At 48.6% G+C, this 18,936-nt stretch overlaps 6 protein-coding genes across 6 annotated transcripts; 4 read left to right on the top strand and 2 right to left on the bottom strand.

Annotated features, from left to right (window-relative positions):
• Nucleotides 1-853: 853 nt before the first annotated feature.
• On the top strand, nt 854-5,303 carry FTJAE_4780 (pectate lyase 1; the record flags this gene model as incomplete). The annotated part of the gene is made up of 7 exons (XM_037351218.1): nt 854-1,318; nt 1,375-1,641; nt 1,690-1,828; nt 1,881-2,016; nt 2,493-3,779; nt 4,374-4,997; nt 5,051-5,303. The coding sequence occupies 7 exons, from the start codon at nt 854-856 to the stop codon at nt 5,301-5,303; spliced, it is 3,171 nt and encodes a 1,056-aa protein (XP_037208037.1).
• Nucleotides 5,304-6,021: 718 nt separating this feature from the next.
• FTJAE_4779 (uncharacterized protein) lies at nt 6,022-7,338 on the top strand (the record flags this gene model as incomplete). Its single annotated transcript, XM_037351216.1, has 1 exon — nt 6,022-7,338. The coding sequence occupies one exon, from the start codon at nt 6,022-6,024 to the stop codon at nt 7,336-7,338; it is 1,317 nt and encodes a 438-aa protein (XP_037208036.1).
• A 3,509-nt stretch (nt 7,339-10,847) lies between these two features.
• Nucleotides 10,848-12,595, bottom strand: FTJAE_4777 (ascus development 3; the record flags this gene model as incomplete). The annotated part of the gene is made up of 6 exons (XM_037351215.1): nt 10,848-11,209; nt 11,261-11,354; nt 11,402-11,828; nt 11,877-12,020; nt 12,067-12,447; nt 12,498-12,595. 6 exons carry the CDS (start codon nt 12,593-12,595, stop codon nt 10,848-10,850), a joined length of 1,506 nt encoding a protein of 501 aa, XP_037208035.1.
• Nucleotides 12,596-12,992: 397 nt separating this feature from the next.
• Nucleotides 12,993-13,850, top strand: FTJAE_4776 (uncharacterized protein; the record flags this gene model as incomplete). Its single annotated transcript, XM_037351214.1, has 1 exon — nt 12,993-13,850. The coding sequence occupies one exon, from the start codon at nt 12,993-12,995 to the stop codon at nt 13,848-13,850; it is 858 nt and encodes a 285-aa protein (XP_037208034.1).
• A 114-nt stretch (nt 13,851-13,964) lies between these two features.
• On the bottom strand, nt 13,965-16,363 carry FTJAE_4775 (trichothecene C-8 hydroxylase; the record flags this gene model as incomplete). Its single annotated transcript, XM_037351213.1, has 3 exons — nt 13,965-15,169; nt 15,219-15,365; nt 15,412-16,363. 3 exons carry the CDS (start codon nt 16,361-16,363, stop codon nt 13,965-13,967), a joined length of 2,304 nt encoding a protein of 767 aa, XP_037208033.1.
• A 490-nt stretch (nt 16,364-16,853) lies between these two features.
• Nucleotides 16,854-18,826, top strand: FTJAE_4774 (positive regulator of purine utilization; the record flags this gene model as incomplete). Its single annotated transcript, XM_037351212.1, has 2 exons — nt 16,854-16,961; nt 17,012-18,826. 2 exons carry the CDS (start codon nt 16,854-16,856, stop codon nt 18,824-18,826), a joined length of 1,923 nt encoding a protein of 640 aa, XP_037208032.1.
• Nucleotides 18,827-18,936: the final 110 nt, after the last annotated feature.

Below are 18,936 nucleotides of genomic sequence, written 5' to 3'. Positions count from 1 at the left end.
TGACAATTGTTACTCAAAAGTGATGGCATCTATTTATTAGCATCAGGCTTAGCCTTGAAGACTTCCATTCCCACATCTTTATACTAAACCGCTTTGATCTTCGTCAGTGAGATGTGATTGATGGCATTATTGTGGCCGAAGGTTGTTAGCCGAGGTGATCGGAGACTAGGGCGCGTTGGTCCCTTGAGTGTTGACATATGCAATGGAACCATCTCCCGCTTGACCGCGACCCCCAACCCCCAACACATTGACTTGTATGAGACTAGCTAAAACTTTAGATGCGGAAATGTGAACGGTCATTTGCCTCGGTCTTGGGTTCTCAATCCACTCGAACAAGCATAAGGAACGGAACAAGACGGACCAAGTGAACATTGCAACATCAAGTATAGCGTATCGAGTTGATTGATGACATTCTCCTTCTCAACCTCAGGAGATTTCCTTGACAGATAAGATAAACAATACGAAACCATCCCGCAATTTAAGCATACCATTCCCTTAAAGATTCTCCGTTCGTTAGCACTGCTACCTACCCCAATAAGGTCCGAGCCGATCATTGTTTATCTTTAACCGTAATTTGACGGCAAAACATATTCCACCACTTACAAACACCCCATGATCTGCGCCGTTCAATGAACAGTCCTTCTCGTCTGATCATTGGTGCTAATTGTCAAGGCCGACAGGGGTTCCCCGCAAACACCCCGGAATTAACCAGTACCTTAATCCTAACCGAGCTCGGGGTCCTTTAATGTAAAGAGAAAAAAGCGCAGATGATCTGGAATACATATACCTTGCCAAAGACCATGTTTGTGCCATTGATACCTCAGTTCCTTCTCGTTCTTGTTCGACTGCCAAGATGAAGCTGTCCTCGGTTCTCTGCGGTGTCTTTGCGACCCTCACTGTTGCGTTTCCCAAGGAATACCTCAGTTTCGCGACTTGGGGTGTCGAGGGTTATGCTAAGGATAATCCCATTGGCATTACCACTGGTGGAAAGGGCGGAAAGACTGTTACTGTCACTACTGCTGAGGAGCTTGTCGCTGCTGTCAAGGGTACCGAGCCTAAGATCGTGAAGCTCAAGGGCAAGGTTACTCTTCCTTCTCGGCTCAAGGTCGGATCCAACACTTCTCTTATTGGTGTTGGATTGACAGCTCACATCACCGGTGCTGGTGTTGACGTTTACCATGGAGACAATGTCATTCTGCGGAACTTGAAGATCACCCATATTCTGGATAATGATTGCATCACTATCCGAAACAGCACTCGTGTCTGGGTTGATCATAACGAGTTTGCTTCTGATATCAACCAAGGCCCTGATCACTACGTAAGTCTCATGCGGCCCGCCAAATCGCAAACTGTTTAGCTAACTTACTTTTCCAGGATGGACAAGTCGACATCATCCGCGCCTCGGATTGGATCACCGTCTCGTGGAATTATTTCCACGACCACTGGAAGTCTTCCCTCGTTGGCAACGATGCTACCTTCCGCGATCTCGACTTCGGTCACCTCCACGTCACATACCATCACAACTACTGGCGCAACATGGGAACTCGCGGTCCCGCTGGTCGCTTTGGTCACCAGCATGTGTACAACAACCTCTACGAGGACTTCCTTTACCAGGCTATCCACAGTCGATCTGACAACCAGGTATGTCTCACCGAATCCTATTTGGGGGATTTGAACTAATTTAAATAGGTTCTTGTTGAGGGCAACGTCTTCCGAGGCAATACCAGCGAGGCTCTGAGCACTTACGGTCTTGTCATCCCCATGGACTCTCCCAACACTTGCACTTGCGGTGACGAGGAGCTTGATGGCTATGCCAACCTTGGAGCCAGTATGTACAATTCTTCTGTCATTCAATGATTTCATGACTGACTATCAAACAGAGAACGATTGGGGAAAAGCTGGAGTTAACATTACACAGAAAGGCAACTTCTACAAGGCTGATTACAAGTACAAGTTGACTCCCCTCAAGCTTGTTCCCACCGTGGCCAAGCTTGGTGCAGGTGTTGGCAGGATCTGGTAAAAGGTAGCTTTAGACTCTTGCTATTTACCAATCAATATGATGCATGCTGCATTTTCAGAGCCTGACAAGATCCGTTCGGGCCGCCGATGGAGTCTTAATCTTATAATAATGGGACTCTCGTATCATTGTGTTGGTTCTGTAAAGTTGCCTAGTCTTGGCATCCCAAATAGGTTACTGAAGGAGGTCGAAAGTGTTTAGCTTGTCCACTTTTGTTGGTTGTGCATCACCGCTTAAATCTGCCACTCAGTCTGTGATTTTGTCTTAAAAACAGCCCAAGACCGACGTTGAAACTCAGTTTAAGAATTATTAATTAGCCTAACACCGCCAACATGCGACTTGCTAGAATCAGAAGATATCTTCCACCACCATCTCAGACATTGTTAACATGCCTTTTTGCATTCATCATTTACGCGCCGATTTTGATATGGCTCGGGTATTATCTAAACATCACCAGCTACTTTCAATTTCACAGGATATTTCCTGAGAAAGGCGATACCCGACCCCCGCCACCACCCGTCGCTTGTCTTTCACATATACATATATCGAAAGCCAACGACACTTGCGACTCATTAGCTCTTGAGTACAGCGTCTCTTCTGCAGAAATCTTCATCAACAACCCTGATATCCTCGACTGCTACGATATGGTTGAAGACGTGCCAATCTGTCTACCATTTCAATGCAATACTTATCAAGTTAAAGAGAACGATACCTGTACCTCTGTGTCTAAATCCTTGGGAATCACCATCAAAGACTTCATTTCTCTCAATCCATGGATTCGAAACGATTGCGGTTATTTCCCGTCGGGGACAATAACCCTGGGGAAATTCATTTGCACTACGCCATCTGACGGCCTTTATAACCGAACTATCAGCAAGTCTGACCCGGCAGACTCCAATTATGCTGATGAGGTTGTTCCACGACCTGAGAACGCCGATCCGGCTGCGAATCCACAATGCGGGCGTTGGTATACAGTTGAGGACGGAGATGACTGTCGCTCGGTCCTGGGCCAGCACGACATGAGTCTATCTCTATTTACAGCTGCCAACCCATCGATATCGCCAATTAACTGTACGACGAGTCTCATCCCAGGACAAGCCTACTGTGTCGCTCCAACCAAAAACTCTCTACCAGAATCATATCGCTCTCCTGCATATTGGCGCCAAGGATGTTATTTCAGTGCGAACCAAGATTTTTATGGTCCCACCCGTGCTTTGACAGGTCCTAGGTTGAGCCATATCAAGCCCTTGTCTATTTCTTCTTGTCAAGCCTACTGTCTCTCACTCTCCTTGCCTGTTTTCGGTCTACGAAATGGCGACACCTGTATATGCGATGATCGTTTGCGAATGGATAGCAGGCCTAATAAGATCTGGGGGTGCGGATCTCTCTGCGGCTCCGCAAATGGAGTTTGTAGTCCGGAACAACACCCTATCGAAGTCTTTAGTTCTCAAGAGCATCTGGCTGTTGAGTACGTCAATATCGGATGTTTCGAGAGTAAGAAGGAATACGTGTTACTGGAAAAGGACTATATATATTGGAGAGACGGCACTCTAGAAGAGTGCGCATCCTTCTGTCGCGAAGCTGACTACTTTGCTCTCCAGACTAATTATTATAGTTCAGTCGAACAACACAACTACTGCGTTTGTGGCAGTCAATTGAACCCAAGCATTAAGAAGCTGAGGAAGGAGAAGGAATCTGCCGATGAGAAGGGGGATATTTGCAGGGGGGAAGGCAGGACAAATATCTATACTACAAACTCTAAGTATATAGAATCTTCATAAGTATAGCTCCTTTGTAAGGGCAGGCTATACTCGGGAGGCGCGACATGCCCTTGAGGTATAACAGCAATGATTGTATTACTAGTATTCTGCCATATCTCGATAAATCCAACGCATACAAATTTGGTTAACCACAGAGGGTGCATATTCCACCATGCCGCAAATATTATTGAGGCCTCCCATTAAACTCTATTCCAGCGAGTAACAGCGCAGGACAGAGCATAAATGTCAAAGCAAACAGAGTCGTGGCTCTTTTCTACCCAATCGTCAAGCTGATTGTGAAAGTTCAGCTCCCGCAGTAAATGGGGTCTAGACCATTTTTGTCATTCTTGTATGCAGGAAAGGTGAGATTTTCCTGTTTTCTTACCTATTTCAGCTCTCCACAGACGAAATAGGTACACAGCGAATATTGGTTTTGAGTGGCTGACTTGGATTAGTAAGTTGCACTGCAGAACTGATAAACAATCTGATGCCATGTCATACTTTCAAGCAGTCAGGTTTCCTCCCAAAACTCCCCATCTTCTTTTCATGCCTGTTTAATCTGTAGCAATTTAAGTCATGATCATAACCATCTTCAGGCTCCTTATTGGAGTTATTGGTACTATTGGCATTTGCCTCATCATCAACAAGATCCTGAACCGGATCGTACTCTTCAAATCGTCCACCACGCAATCATGGGACTGGAGTAAGGAAATCGTACTCATCACAGGTGGTAGTGGGGGTATCGGCTCTGAAATGGTCAATAAATTCTCCTGCAGAAACGTCAAAGTTGTATCCTTTGACATACTCCCACCAAAAGGCACACTCTCTGCAAATGCACATTTCTACAAAGTCGATGTCACTTCGCCACAAAGCATACACGAAGCCATGAAGCAAGTCCGCCAGGAAATCGGAGATCCATCGGTTCTGATCAATAATGCTGGCATCGCCTTAGGCAAAGACATTCTGTCTTGCACCGCAGACCAGATCAAGCAGATGGTCCAGGTCAATCTGCTCGCGCACTTTTGGCTCGTGCAAGAATTGCTCCCATCCATGGTCAAGCAGAAGCACGGCCATGTCGTCACAATTGCTAGCGTGGCCAGCTTTATTACTATCGCAAGCAATATCGACTATAGCTGTACAAAGGCTGCGTTGGTAGCCTTCCATGAAGGCCTGACGCAAGATCTGAAGCATAGATATAACGCAAGAGATGTACTTACAAGGTGAGTGTAATTTCGATCTCTCAGGCACCAAGTCATCTAATATTGTCTCGTAGCATTGTTTTCCCTTACTGGGTTCGCACGCCACTGATACAGAATCTTGCTACACATTCGACTTTCCATGACCCCCTTCAGGAGCCGAACGATGTAGCTGAAGCGATTGTAGATCATGTCTTGAATGGCCGCCGCGGAGACCTCTTCTTGCCAGGCTATGCAGGTCTTTTATCTGGGATTCGCGGGTTTCCTACTTGGATGCAGGAGATGATTCGGGATGGTAAGGCCGGTGTCCTACGGGAAACTAGTTTTTGAGACTTGATATGGGAGTTGACGAATGACTTCTCCGCTCATAATGGATCGGCCTCTGAGCTACGATACGGAAGTAGGTAGCGACGTCTATCTTTGGCGGCGCTGACTCGACATAGTGAATAAGGGTGCTTGAAAAGGCAAGACGTCATACATCGATTGGCAGTGGAGATTTGAATAGATACATAACATGACCTGTACATAGACTAAGCTCTGTATTGCTACGATTCCGAGATGTCTGATAGAAGCCAAAGTAGTAGCGGTTAGTGCCAATGGTATCTAGCCTACTTCTCTGCTAGAAGTGGAGATATCGGATCACGGTGAAGCCATCTCCAGTCAACGGAACCACCGCCCCCCACAAACCGACCCCGGCCGTTCCGCCACCCACCTCCGCTTACGGCCTCATCACCGCGCGGAACTAAGAAGAAGCACTTTGACAACCAAACCAAACTCGATCCTTCAACGAAAATGATCATGCGCGATGACATTCTGGACGACACGGCGGTTCCTTCATGAAACTCATCCCATGTCCACGGTTCTACCCCAGCTTCTATGCTGATCCCAAGTGCGGAGAAAATCTGGGGAAGCATGGAGCGGAATTATTGCCGACTCCAGACCAGGATATCGCGATGGACTACTTAAAGAAGAGTGGATAATGGTCAAAATCTCTTTCCCATCAGCAGATCAACTTCAACTCCTCATTCTTCTGCCTCTACACTTCGAAATGGCAAATCTCAAATCCCTCATCCTTCTGGCTGCCGTTTCGACGGTACGCGCTACTATCAGCCCTGGCAGTCTCGTTACTATCTCTACAGCTGTCGATGCTACCAGTGGCGCTGCTTGGTGGGATCCTCTGGATGAGTACGGCGGCTATGACTGGCTTGCTTATCTGAGGAATCCTCCCGGTGGTGCTATTGCTGATAATAATGTCATGGTTGCGCGTCGCTCTATCTCTGATGGCACTGTCTCTCGCGACTGTGTCAGAGACTCAGACGGAGAGTGTGCTGTCTTTGCAGATGATCTGGGACATAACACTCCTAGCATCAGCGTTGACGGCGATGGCTATGTCCATGTTTTCACGAGCATGCACAACGAGCCATGGAAGTACTTCCGCTCATCTCAGCCATACAGCAGCACTCTCGTCAACGCCAGCTCTGATATGCCTGACCAGAGTGTCCTCATCACATACCCTGTTATCAAGCGTGATGCTGACGGAAACCTGTGGCTGATCGTCCGCGGACAAGCATCAGGCGATGGCTCTGCACGAGGAGGGTACTTCTACAAGTACACGACGAGCACCAAGAAGTGGGCCCGCATTAGCCTCTGGGCGTACAACAAGGGCTACTCTGTTTATCCTGATGACATTGCCTTTTCTTCGGACGGAGATGTCCATGTTCAGTGGGAATGGAGCAAGTATCCCGCGTCTGCTGTACGCCACCAGGGAAGCTATGTCCGCTACCGACCTTCAACAAACTCTTTCACCTCTGCCTCTGGATCTACCGTTTCGACACCCATCACCCAAAACACCGCGGACATCGTATATCAGCCTCTGACTTCAAGCGAGACATACAGCGGCGACATCAACGCTTCGCCTGGTCCTGCCTTCCAGAGCGCCAAGATGGCTCTTTACGAGCGACCTTCTGGCACCGTTCACATCCAGAGTGCCTACCGCTTCAAGAACTCGACTAGCGGAACATGGCAAGTTCGTCGTGCCACAGCCACATACGGCACTTCAAACCCTTGGACACGTGAGATTCTGTATAGTGATAGTGATACCAGCGCTGGTATTGGTATCACCCATGACGGAACAACTGCTCGTATCTACTACAGTCGCTCTTCGGCCAGTGCCTTTGTGCTGGAGAATGTTGGCGGGGCTGGCTGGACCAATACTGCTCTTGAACCAGTTGTTGGAAAGAAGGTGCAGCGACTCCAGGCCTTGATGAGGAGTGATGGAACGGATGTTTTGTACTTGGGTGCGCCGACGAATGTGAACTCGACTACCGGAAGCTTGTATCTTTTGACTGTTGGCGGCAGGACTTAGTAGCACGATGCCAGTATAAAATGAGACACTTGGATGTGATTTGGTAGGGTGGCCATAGCCGGGGGTTTACCTCATCCCATATTAGTCAATACGACCCTTCTCATATTCAAGGGTATCTTCATTCTATCTTACATGTCCATATTCTGTTAAAAATGCCAATACTACTGCCCAGCGCTATATCCATAGTCTCCATCCTCTGGGTACTCAACTGGCATCTCAGGGGTAATATTACTAAAGTCTCCGTGAAAGTTCAGAATACTATTCGTGAAAGAATCATCTGGCCTTCCCGTAGCGTTGAACTGGGACGTCGACATATCCTCCACGCCGAGCATCGGGGCTGATAAGTATGTCCAGAAGTTAAGCTCATCAGGTGCGACTGCTACATTTGAAAGATCGAAGAGTGGCCACGTATCGTCTGGCATCATTGATGATATGGTGTTCTGACTTTGAGTGTCGCCAAAGAGCCCTTGTTGAGTGTTTGTTGATGTCCCGAAACTGGCCCAAGTGTCGCCCGTAGGTAGTGTTCCGTATTCAGCGGTATGAACTGTTGGTCGGTGTTGAGTCTCGGCATCCATTTGAGATCCATAAACCTGATTCATTCCTATATTCCCATGTCCTAGATTTACATCTCGAGGGCTGGAATCTTGCATATTCGTATCGCTTCCAACGGCCAATTTCCGCTGCGATACACCATCGGAATCCTGCCTCCGGAGCTGCTGTATGATAGAACGCCTTCGATCCCGCCGAGACTCCTCTGAGTTGTGGTGTATCGGCAGTCGTTGACCTCCTCCTGATGATCGCATCATATCTTTCTCGACCAGATCGATAGTAGCATCAGCTAATTTAGATAGTGCTTCGCGCGCTCGGGCAATTCTTTCCCACCGTGCTCCCAGTTTCTCAAGTATACTCTTCCATTGGAACAAGCAGCTCTTGAACGAGATCCAATCATCTTTGGCCTTCATTCGCGCCTGAGTATTCTTCCAGACGATGAACACGAGAGTAACTCCGCTCATGAATTGAAAATGCAGGTCTATCCAGGTGAAGTCCATTAGACCCTCACTGATACGAAGGTATGAGAGCTGAATAAGGTCCTTTGCAGCTTCGTAGCATGACAACGTGTCAGACGTACTGAGGTTTGGACGAGACGGAGATGGTCTGTAGAGGATGAGCAGTGCTGTACGATACCAGTAGCCCCACCAATTGACGTTATGACCATCGGAGTCAATGAGGTTCAGGGCTACTGAATTCCAGCCTTTCAACCGCTGAGCCATCTCATTAGTCCACTGGGTAAGGTCCGTGTCCTCTCCGCTGGCGCTCGTATCGTCTCGCCGTACTGCATGTAGCTTGTGTACGATCTCACTCTCAAGTCGTTGCAGTTCAAGCCAGTGCAATATCTGTGGTCGCTTGTTCGGTACTAGCGAGTGTTTCGGCAGATGAATATCGACGGTAAAGTCGTCAAAGGTGAAGGGTCGGCCAAGAAGGATATTGAGTGTCCGATCAAAACTGTATGTTACCCAGAATAGCCTTCGCTTCGTATCTGCTTCACTTATCCTCTCAACTTCTGTGTCGTCACTAGTTGAAGAAATAGCTATTGTGGTTTCTGAGTGATATCCGAGATCAATGCACATCCGCATACAAAGGCCGGAGATATACCAAACCGGCGCAGACGATGAGTCCAGAATCGAGAGAAGCAATAATAGTAGAAGGCATTGAACCGATTTGACATTCTTCGTCTGCATGATCAGACTGATATCCGCCATAGCATTGGCAGTGAAGCCTTTCGATAGTGTCGTACTCTCATTATGATCGTTGGACATGAACATGAGAGAGATGGCAAGTACCATGTTGAGCATGAATCGAGTCCACACCTCGCCAGATCCTGGTCGATTTTGACCGTCCCTGTTGTTCTGTCGAGCGTAGAATTCTGTGACGGCCTTGCTAAATTCCTGCTGGTCTAGAATGGGATACTGAACCTGATATTGGCTGAAGAATGTGTCGATAAGGCTATTTGCCGTTTCTCGTGATGGCAAGGCAATTCTGGTACTACTGGTAGCTGGTTCCTTTGGTCCGGTTCGAGCTTCCGTTGTTTCAGATGGCGATTCGAAGTTTGGATAGTTTTGCTGGGCGGACTCAAGAACTGATCGGACCAAGTACATGCCTAGACTTGTTTCAGCGCGAGTAACTAATATTAATCGTGCGTCCATACCGCTTGAGGCTCCAATGAAATGGGCATGCCCCTCATCTCCAACACGAATCAGGTCTTGGGCAGGCTCATCATCTGAGCGCAACGTCGAAGTAGGCGGCGACACCTCAGTTGTCGCGTCGTCAGCCTCCTGGAGCTGAGACTCCAGTCGCATGAGTTGGGCTTCCAGCTCATGGATGTAGCTTCGAGGATGGACGTCGCCCGAGCGGCCATCTGTGTAGTCACATATCGAGCCTGCGTTCTGGCATGGTTGGCATGCAGGAATCTCTATTTCAAGGTCAGTAAAAACGAATTGACGGAGGAAAAATCGCAGAGCAGCTCACGTGTATCGCAACGCGCCTTGCGTTTCCGACAACGGTTACACGCGTTTATGGTCTACATCATTCGTTGTAAGTCACAAAAACGCATACATATAGAGTTGCCATGAGTAGGGAGCTTACAAAGTACGGCGGATCCATCGTCCGCTAAACGCGCCATCATTCTGCAAAGAATTAGCATCTAACGCGACTGATTTCCTGCAATGTCTCGCCTGGATCGTGATCAAAGTCGGAGCCGATCGCTTTGAGTAAAAGTGCGGAGTAAAGTTGGCGTGGAATACATTCCGCCCGCTAACGAGGCAGCTGATCCTTTTCTCCACAAAACTCCTCGCGTCGATCATACATACCCTGGAGTGATTTCCCTTGAAACAATAAGTCTGTTTCCTGCAGACTGCTAACTACGACCTTGGCTATAGAATACACGACTTATTTTGGAGACAGGCTGTTAATTGAGACTCGATACAGTATATGGATACATTGCCGGCAAGACACAATTCATGATGGTACGAAGTGGCCGCTGCTGGCAGTAAGGATAAAATGAGAAGGACTGATTTGAGAGGCTGATGAAGGTTGTACCAAGTTCGTCGATATATGAAGCCTTATACGCAACTGATGTTGCCGACAGGTCGGGATGGAAATCACTGGAAGTCTGAACTGAGGTGGTTACATGTTTAGCGGCAGATATTGTCTTTGGGCGTCTATGGACGATATTTTAAAGGCCAAGTGATATTGCCGTTACGAAGTTGATAAATGCACTGCATGCAAATATCAACAGTCAAAAGAGAAGTGAACAGCGACAAATATAATGGAGTGATTAAAATATATGACCAAGACGTGATACTCAAATGAAAGTATCAATTATCTGACTATATAGACGTTGCCATAATCTTCCATATCCACCAGGAATAGCTCCCATACAGTCGGAGCTGCTCTGCAAAACTATTAACACGAAGCTATCTTTACAGGCTCCGTCGTAAACAGGTGCTGATTTATGGAGACTTATCCCGAATCTCAACTCTCTCCTCCTCAGCACCAAGCATCTGCTTAGGTGTAGCATCCTCCTCGGAATGAATATTGAGGGACCCGAAGTGCGAATCCAGTTCCTCAAGAGTCTTGTTCTTAGTCTCGGGGTAGCAAGCGTAGACAAGAACAGCGGCGAAGACGTTGAAGGCCATGAAGATAAAGTAGACGCGAGGTCCAATGCGAGCGACAGCAACTGGCCAGACTTGACCGACGATGATCGAACCGAGGGATGAGCCGGAAGAGGAGATGGCGAGACCCTTGGAGCGGCAGTTGGCGGGGAAAATCTCGGAGGCGTAGATCCAGGCGCAAGGTCCGAAACCCATACTGTCTGTGATCTTGTTAGTATGTTGGCTGTTTATTGATTCATCTGATGGCTTACATCCAACGGTGAAGAAGAAGATAAAGAAGATGTTGACGTAGTTGGCACTTTGGTTGTTTTGTCCGGGATAAGCAGTCTGCAGAGCACCATTGATCTAAAACGCGTTAGCAGCTGTAATAAGATTGATTTGTAACAACTCACCATCAAGCAAAAAGCCATGATGACAGCACCAATTCCAAGAGAATGTCTTCGACCGAGCTTATCAATGAAGAACATGGCCGCAACTGTGCATAGAACCTGGACAGTTCCGTCGATACCAGAAGCAAGCAGACTCAATTCCTTAGAGGTACCGGCAGCGATGAAGTTGGTGGGAAGATAGTATCGAATTCCAGCTGCACCACTCATCTGCTGGAGGAAGGCAAGAGACCAAGCACGCCAGAGTCGAGACCAGAGAGGCTTCTGCTGGATAAACACACGGGCTGAGGTGATAGAGTTCTCTTGATGCCAGAGAATATTGGCGCGGATCTCGTCAAGTTCAGGCTGGATTTCGCTGGCAGTGAGACCACGGAGTTTGCAGAGGGACTCGCTTGCGGCTTCGACTTGGTCTGTTTCAACGAGCCATCGGGGGCTGAGAAGAGTTAGCGGGAAGCGTGAAGGACAATTATAATAGACATACCTCTCAGGAATGAACAAGACACCTCCGAGGAAGAGCAGAGCAGGGATGAACTGCATGGCGGTGGAGAGGCGCCATTCAAGATCGATACCATTACCGTAGTCCCAGAACGAGTAGCCATAGCCAACCCAGAAAGCCATAGAAATACTGCACCAATTAGCACCATGATGGCTTGACTCGACGGTTTACTTACCCGGAGACAATTCCAACTTGGTTAGCAGCAACGTAGAGACCACGATGCTTAGCGGGCGAGATCTCACTGAGATACAGCGGGACAGCAGTGGACACAACACCTGTTCCAACACCAGCGATGATTCGCCCGATGACCATCATGGCCAGGTGAACAGCACCAGTCTGAATCGCCGCTCCGACGCAGAGGAGGCAGACACCACCGAAACCAGCCCATCTTCGACCGTACTTGTTGTTGATGGGACCCGCGAGGAGGGCGAATGAGGCGAATTGACCAGCGGAGAAGATAGCAGTGATGAGACCCTTCTCACTGGACGAGGGTTGGTCGAGAGCTTTATTGAAGCCAGGGGAGACATAGATGGTGCTCAGAATACCGATATCATATCTGCAAATTGTGAGCCTTTGGCCAATGCGTGTTGTAAAGTCTCAACTTACCCCCAGAAGATGGAACCCATCGAAATGACGAAGATACTAAAGATGAGCCAGCCGCTCATCTTGCCCTGTGCGGGCCCTGCGCCCAACTCGGTAGTCATCTTGATAGAAAACAGTCGGAAATAAGTCAATTGAACAAGTTGCGAGAACTCAAGTGTTCGTGCTGTTGAGTTTCCCCGCAAGAAAGTCTGGGGAAGGCATACTTTTTAATCTTTTGTCAAATGGCTCTAAATCTGGGGTAGCGAAGTCGGGTTCTGGATGGAAACAGGGATTTTCATGGTATGATTCCGCGTTGCGGGGTGCGCTAAAGCTAGAGACGGAGCCTCCGCTTGTTTCTCCTCACTCACGACGGTGGTTCCGTCTGGGGCTCTTGGATGCAACTATTCCGTTTTATGATAAGTTCAAAAGTCTGGTTCATAATGGACTGACTATTAGATGCAGGTTCAAGTCTAGCGATTTACGAAAAATACTGATCATCACTTGACCTGATTCCCTGCCATGACTGTCAACGGCACCAACGGGGATTCCCCGTCTCTCGGCGAACTTAAGCATATCTCGTCGACTCGCTTAACTCCCAGCCTCAGCATCCATTCATTCTCTATTCTTACAAACCATGAGTTCAGTCGGGGCTTCCGTCCCAGTCAACACCTGACACTACAATTCCCGCCCGATCTAGACCCTGTGTCGGGACCCCAGAATTTATCAGACCAGGAAAGATGTCTTTCTTTCACTCCTTTCCATTCACAGTATGCGGAAGATGGAACCATCGAGAGCATCTCTCTTATGGCGCGTAATGGCCGCGTTACCGGGCTGTTGGGACTCCCAAGGCCGCATGGACCATTAGTCGCTAAGATTGTTGAGGTCGGTGGCGGATTCCCCTCTAAGATCATAGAGCAGGCCACCCAAGCGTTATGTATTGCTGGTGGTACTGGTATTGCACCATTCATTGCTATGGCGGCGGCGAAAAACTGCAGCCGCAATACCAATGATCTGAAGCCTAGTCTCATCTGCAGCATTCGTGGGGATGACTTTGGAGTTATCGAGTATCTCTGGAACCACGAGATGCTCTACCCGCGAGACTGGGATGTGGTTCGCATTTTTGTGACGCCTGGAGAAGAAACTGGTGGGATGGCTTCCGGCAAGCCACAGAGCTGGTGGCATCAGCGCTTTAAGGAGCTCTTACAGGACCATAGCGACAGTGATGTTTTCCGTCTTGGGAGAATGGAGACAGAAGATTTGGAGGATTTCAATAAAGATACAGATGGACCAGTGCTATTTTGTGGAAGCAAGCAATTGGAGTGGCAAGTCAAAATGTGGTTTCTTGGGAAGAAAGATATCCATTGTACAGAGAGATAGGGAAGAATCTTCGTTATTTTACTTCTATTAATTATCGAGTACTATGCAGGCGACTTATGAGTTTTCATATAAGAAATAAATGCACGTGCAACACTAATTCCCAGTTATATGTATCTATTCGTACACTCGGACTTCGAAGATACCACCGAAGGCATTCTCATCGCCATTCAGCTCCAGGACCTCAATACCAAGCTCCTTCACCGCCCTACTCGCCTCGAGAACAATCTCTCGGCGCGACAAGTGATTCTCATCCTCAACATACAGTTCTCGCTCTCCGCTAGAGAGATCCAGCACACGCCACTTCTTGGCACAGAAGGGGATAGTCCTCTCTGGGTGACCTCTCAACACTGATTCGAGAGCGTGATCATAGTCTGTATCAAAGTGAACGACAACCTTGTTGACCTTGACTGGTGTATCCCAACCGATCTTGAGAATCCTCCTACCAGAGGAGTCGGCACGAGGAACCCAGCAGTTGGCTCTCTTGGTCGGCCGAGGAACACCATTACGAACGTTCTCGACCCCCCAAGCCTTCAGAGGTGGATCCAGTGCCAAGGCTAAGTTGTGGCCCATAGGCCTTCGAACTGGTGTCCAGCGTTCAAACTCATCAACTCCAACGTCACTGGGTGGGCTCTGAGTGCATTCGTGCTCGACAGTCATAAGTGCTGATACACGTGTCTTGGTGGTGCAGAGTGCTACAGAATCGTTCTGGAGGAAAGAGAGGAAGACGTATTGAGTCTGAGGGTTCTCACCCTTGAAGTCGATGACGAGATCGTTCTGTCCTGGAACCAGGGAAAACTTGGTCTCAGCCAGGATGACCTCGGGCGTGTAGTTGTAAGGCTTCTGAGACCCTCGAAGCTGAACCGTCAATATAGTGTCTTCTACTGACATAGCTGTGACGGAGAAGGTAGGAACAGGTCCTTGTGAGAGGGGCAGCATCTGCGCAAGACTTCGGACTAGGACCTTTGGTGGTCCATCGGCTGGGAGCTGCGATAGCTCAAAAGACGATCCCTCAATCTTGGAGGCTGAGCGAACAAGATCTTCAGAGTCATTGAGTTTATAACCAGGGATGAATTGACCAAAACGCATGAGCTCTCGCTGGAAGTTCTTCATGTTACTCTTGACAAGTAGTTCCATAGGATCTACACTCTGCTTCTTACAGAGAGAAGCCGCGATACCCAAGGCGTTGGCGTTGGCTCCGCATGTTGCCATGACACGGGTAGATGCGAAGGCGACGTGGGATGCTGACATGATGCGGCCTCCGTACATGAGATTGGGGATCTCGGAGCAGACCATTGAGGAGAATGGTATTTGGTAGACACCTGTAACAGTCAGCACACGAAGACCTGATCATACGATGGATGAGCTTACCCTTTGAGTGCCACTGAGTGCAGCCGTCTACTTCAGAGAAGACACCATCAGCGGGATGTAGATCGAGAGACCAGCCACCAAACGACACAGCATCAGAGTGATAGCGCTGCTCAACAATGTCCTGCTGCACCATAATAGTAGGACCGACTGTTAAGATTAGCTTTGCTCTCAGATATTGCATAGAAGAACTCACTGAACCGTCGACTCTCTCTCTTTCCCGGGATAGTCCCAACCCACTCAAGCGTCAGATTCTCCGCCTCGGGAAACCTTCCCGAATTCTTGAAATAATCCCAAACTCCATAAACAACCTTCCAAAGCTCCCACTTGATCTGCTCCGTATCATGGATAGTATCAAGTCTACCACCATACTCAATCCACCAAAGATTGCAGCCCATCTCCTTGGTGCTAAAGCTCTTGAAGCGAGGAATTTCTCCTTCGACGTCTTTGAGAGCGTAGGCTGGTGCGACATACTTGACAGGCTTGCCGGTGTCCTTGGTGTAGAAGTAGATGGAGTGGCCGAGAAGATGGCCGTACTCGGACGATGGCGCGAAGAGCTCGTTGAACTCATCGCGCTTTTCGGCGCCGATTCTGAAGGGGGCGCCTGCGAGGAATGAGAGTGTGCCGTCGCCGGTGCAGTCGATGAACTGTTGAGATTGGATGGTGTATTTGAGAGATGATTGTGAGTTGAATGCGCTGACAGAGCTAATGCGATCTCCGTCCTTGTCGCAGCCAACAAGAGCTGTGTTGAGGAACAACTGGATATCTGACTCCAATCTCACTTTCTCCAGAAGAATCGTATCAAGAATCAGAGGATTGCCCTCTGGATTTCGGTACAGATTCTCGAGTAAGATCTCATCAACAAGACCGCCTTCTCTCGCGTAGCGATTGTTATTGAACATATGCGACGTAGCTCCAAGGATCCATAATCGGACCTCGCTGGAAGCATTGCCTCCAAGAACAGGTCTATCCTGGATGAGAATGACTGACACGCCATTTCTCGCCGCTGCGATGGCAGCAATAGTTCCAGCAAAGCCTCCACCGCATACACAGAGATCTGAGTTCAGTGTGCGGAGCTGAAAGTCACGGCTCTGAGTTGCTGGCTCGCGACGGAGGACAGGGTCGTGGGATATCCTTGCAGGGGCCATGGTTGCGAAGTCTGAGTGCTAACTACTGGCTAGTGGAGTGTTGTAATTTGTTTTCAAGTGAAGCTAGGATGATGAGAATGGGTAGATTACATGCTATGAAATAGTCTCTTTTATTACTCGCAATCGCAAAGCCTGATGATCAGCCCGATGCAGCCGCCTGCAATAAGTTGTTAGTCAATCAGACGAGCAACATCAACGGAACCGCCGTTTAGCTCGTTGACTTGCCACTAACACTTTTGCGGTGGTTCCGTCAGACATTCCACTTTTTCCCCGCAAGCTAACCCGGAGACTCATGAAGGAGCCGCCTGTGTTCGGTTATTCTATGCTCAGCTGAAGCCATTCGATGGAGAAATTGGCCCTCGTGATATTTACCTGAGCTCGATTGAACATTTGTTGGTGGCATTGGCTTTCCAACCCCGGATGCTCTCAGGCGGTGCCGACGATTTGGTATCCAGTAAGTTTCAGAGCCCACAGACCACTCTGTCCAACCATGAGCGAGACTGGGGAAGATGTCCAAGGGCGACCACTGCGGAATGTCACCCTACGAGTATCGCAAATCTTTTCAGCCTGTACTTTCTGTAAAGCTCGGAAGATCAAGGTACGCGCATCGTTGCACCCTCAGACCAGACTAAAACTCATTCATCGTAGTGCAATGGCGCAACTCCAGCATGCGGTGGATGCGTCAAGTTTGGCCGACAAACAACCTGTTCTCTCTCAACGGAATCGCCAAATCGCGGACGAGACTATCCAACTTACCTTCGACAAAAGATTGAAGCTGCCCAACAGCGTCTCAACCAACACAACGCTAGACAGAACAATGTCACTTCGCCGTCAGATACTGAGCGGTCCACCCGGAATGAGTCGGCAGAGACTCATCAACGTTCTATCATCGATTCACTCATCGCAGACATCGGAGCACTTCCCATCATAGCATGTTCATATCCATCAGCTGCAGAAGGGCCGACACTGTCGTCACTTGTCCTAGCAACTGCAAGCACCAACCAACTCTCATCAGCCCTGCGATTAACCCAAGCCAATGAGGTTGCACCGTGTTTACCGAAGGAGTCAACCGCTTTGAGCTTGGCAAAACATTACTTTGATCAGGTCTACCCACGAATACCTTTCTTCTCTATCCAAGGTTTCTGGGTGCAGTTCGAGCATGTCTTCTCTGGCGTGGATCCTCCTCGCGAGCGCGGACAAGATGGCCCACCACAAGATCCAGCGAGTGTTCTAACGCCGAGTCAAGATGATCTTGATCGCTCATCGATAAGTCATGGGTATAGCTATTTCACTGTTCTGTTGGTTTTGGCTATATCTGCCTCGAGTCTATCACGAAGTGCTGATAGTGTGATATCAACGCAAGCTCAGAGACTATTTCGTACAGCATTGACGTTCCGCGAGTCAGCGATCCTACCAAACACTATAATTGGCGTCCAGTCGATATTATTCTTGATCCAGTTCGCTACTCTCAACCCCTCATTGCTCGACGCATGGTATCTTATCGGTGTCGGCATGCGCATGTGCGTTGACCTTGGACTCCATCAAGATCCGCATCCTCCCGACTCAGTTGCGACAAGTCTCCTGGAAACACGACGCCGCCTTTGGTGGAGCATGTACTCTTTCGATCGGTCTATGAGTTTGGGATGTGGACGACCGACTGAGATATCTGACTCCGCTATAAACGTGTCCCTGCCTACGTTCAAAATTGAGACGGCAGCAACAGCTGTCGAAGTTCACGGCTATCTACAGCGCTATCGTGCACTACAGATCCAGTCCGAGATTTACAATCGGTTGAACAAATCTCCAGACTCTGAAACAGGTGATGCGCAATCAGTTCATCAACAACTCAGCAAGAAGTTGGGCGATTGGAAAGACTCAAGTTCTCAGCTACCAAACAAGACCCTTATCGAGAGTGAATGGTTGATGGGCCGTATGCTGCTTCTAAGACCCTGCAGACTGTTGCCTCAACGGTCACATGATGAGCTTGGTGAACTATGGCAAGCAGCTGTTGGATTCATTGCGATATATCGCCGACTGGTGGAGTCCAACTCAATATTCTACGTGCAGATTGCCTGCGAGAAGATTTACTGGACTGGACTTATGGCGTTCTACAGCTACTGGAGATTCCGTACCGATACTACAGGCGATGCTAATTCCATGCGACGTCTGGACGTTTGGATGATTGTCAAAGACGTCATGTTCATCCTTCGAGCGTTAAGTGAGCGATGGGACCAGGGCAAACTTCTGTGTGGGCGATTTGATGACGTGAGCACTCGTGTTCTTGAGGTGTCAGAAAGTCATGCTGGAGATGACACAACGGCTGCATTGCCTCTTGAGTTACAGAACTTAGAACAGTATACGAGCTTGACTGTCGTTTGGGCGTCGGGGGACAAAGTGGATCAGAGTAATGAACATGCGCTGGACACAAACGAGCTCCGGCATTTAGTGTCTGAGATGTTATAATCATAAGAAAATAATAAATTATCTCTGTTCCTACATGCTCAAGAGAGGCGAGTTGCTCATGCGGTGGTCAAGAAGCAGTGAAGTGACACTCGGAAGGTTCCAATGTGTCA

The sequence above is a fragment of the Fusarium tjaetaba genome, assembly GCF_013396195.1.
Source record: "Fusarium tjaetaba strain NRRL 66243 chromosome Unknown NRRL66243_c0000091, whole genome shotgun sequence".
NCBI classification, from domain to species: Eukaryota; Fungi; Ascomycota; class Sordariomycetes; order Hypocreales; family Nectriaceae; genus Fusarium; species Fusarium tjaetaba.
This window is presented reverse-complemented; position numbering and strand designations above follow the sequence as displayed.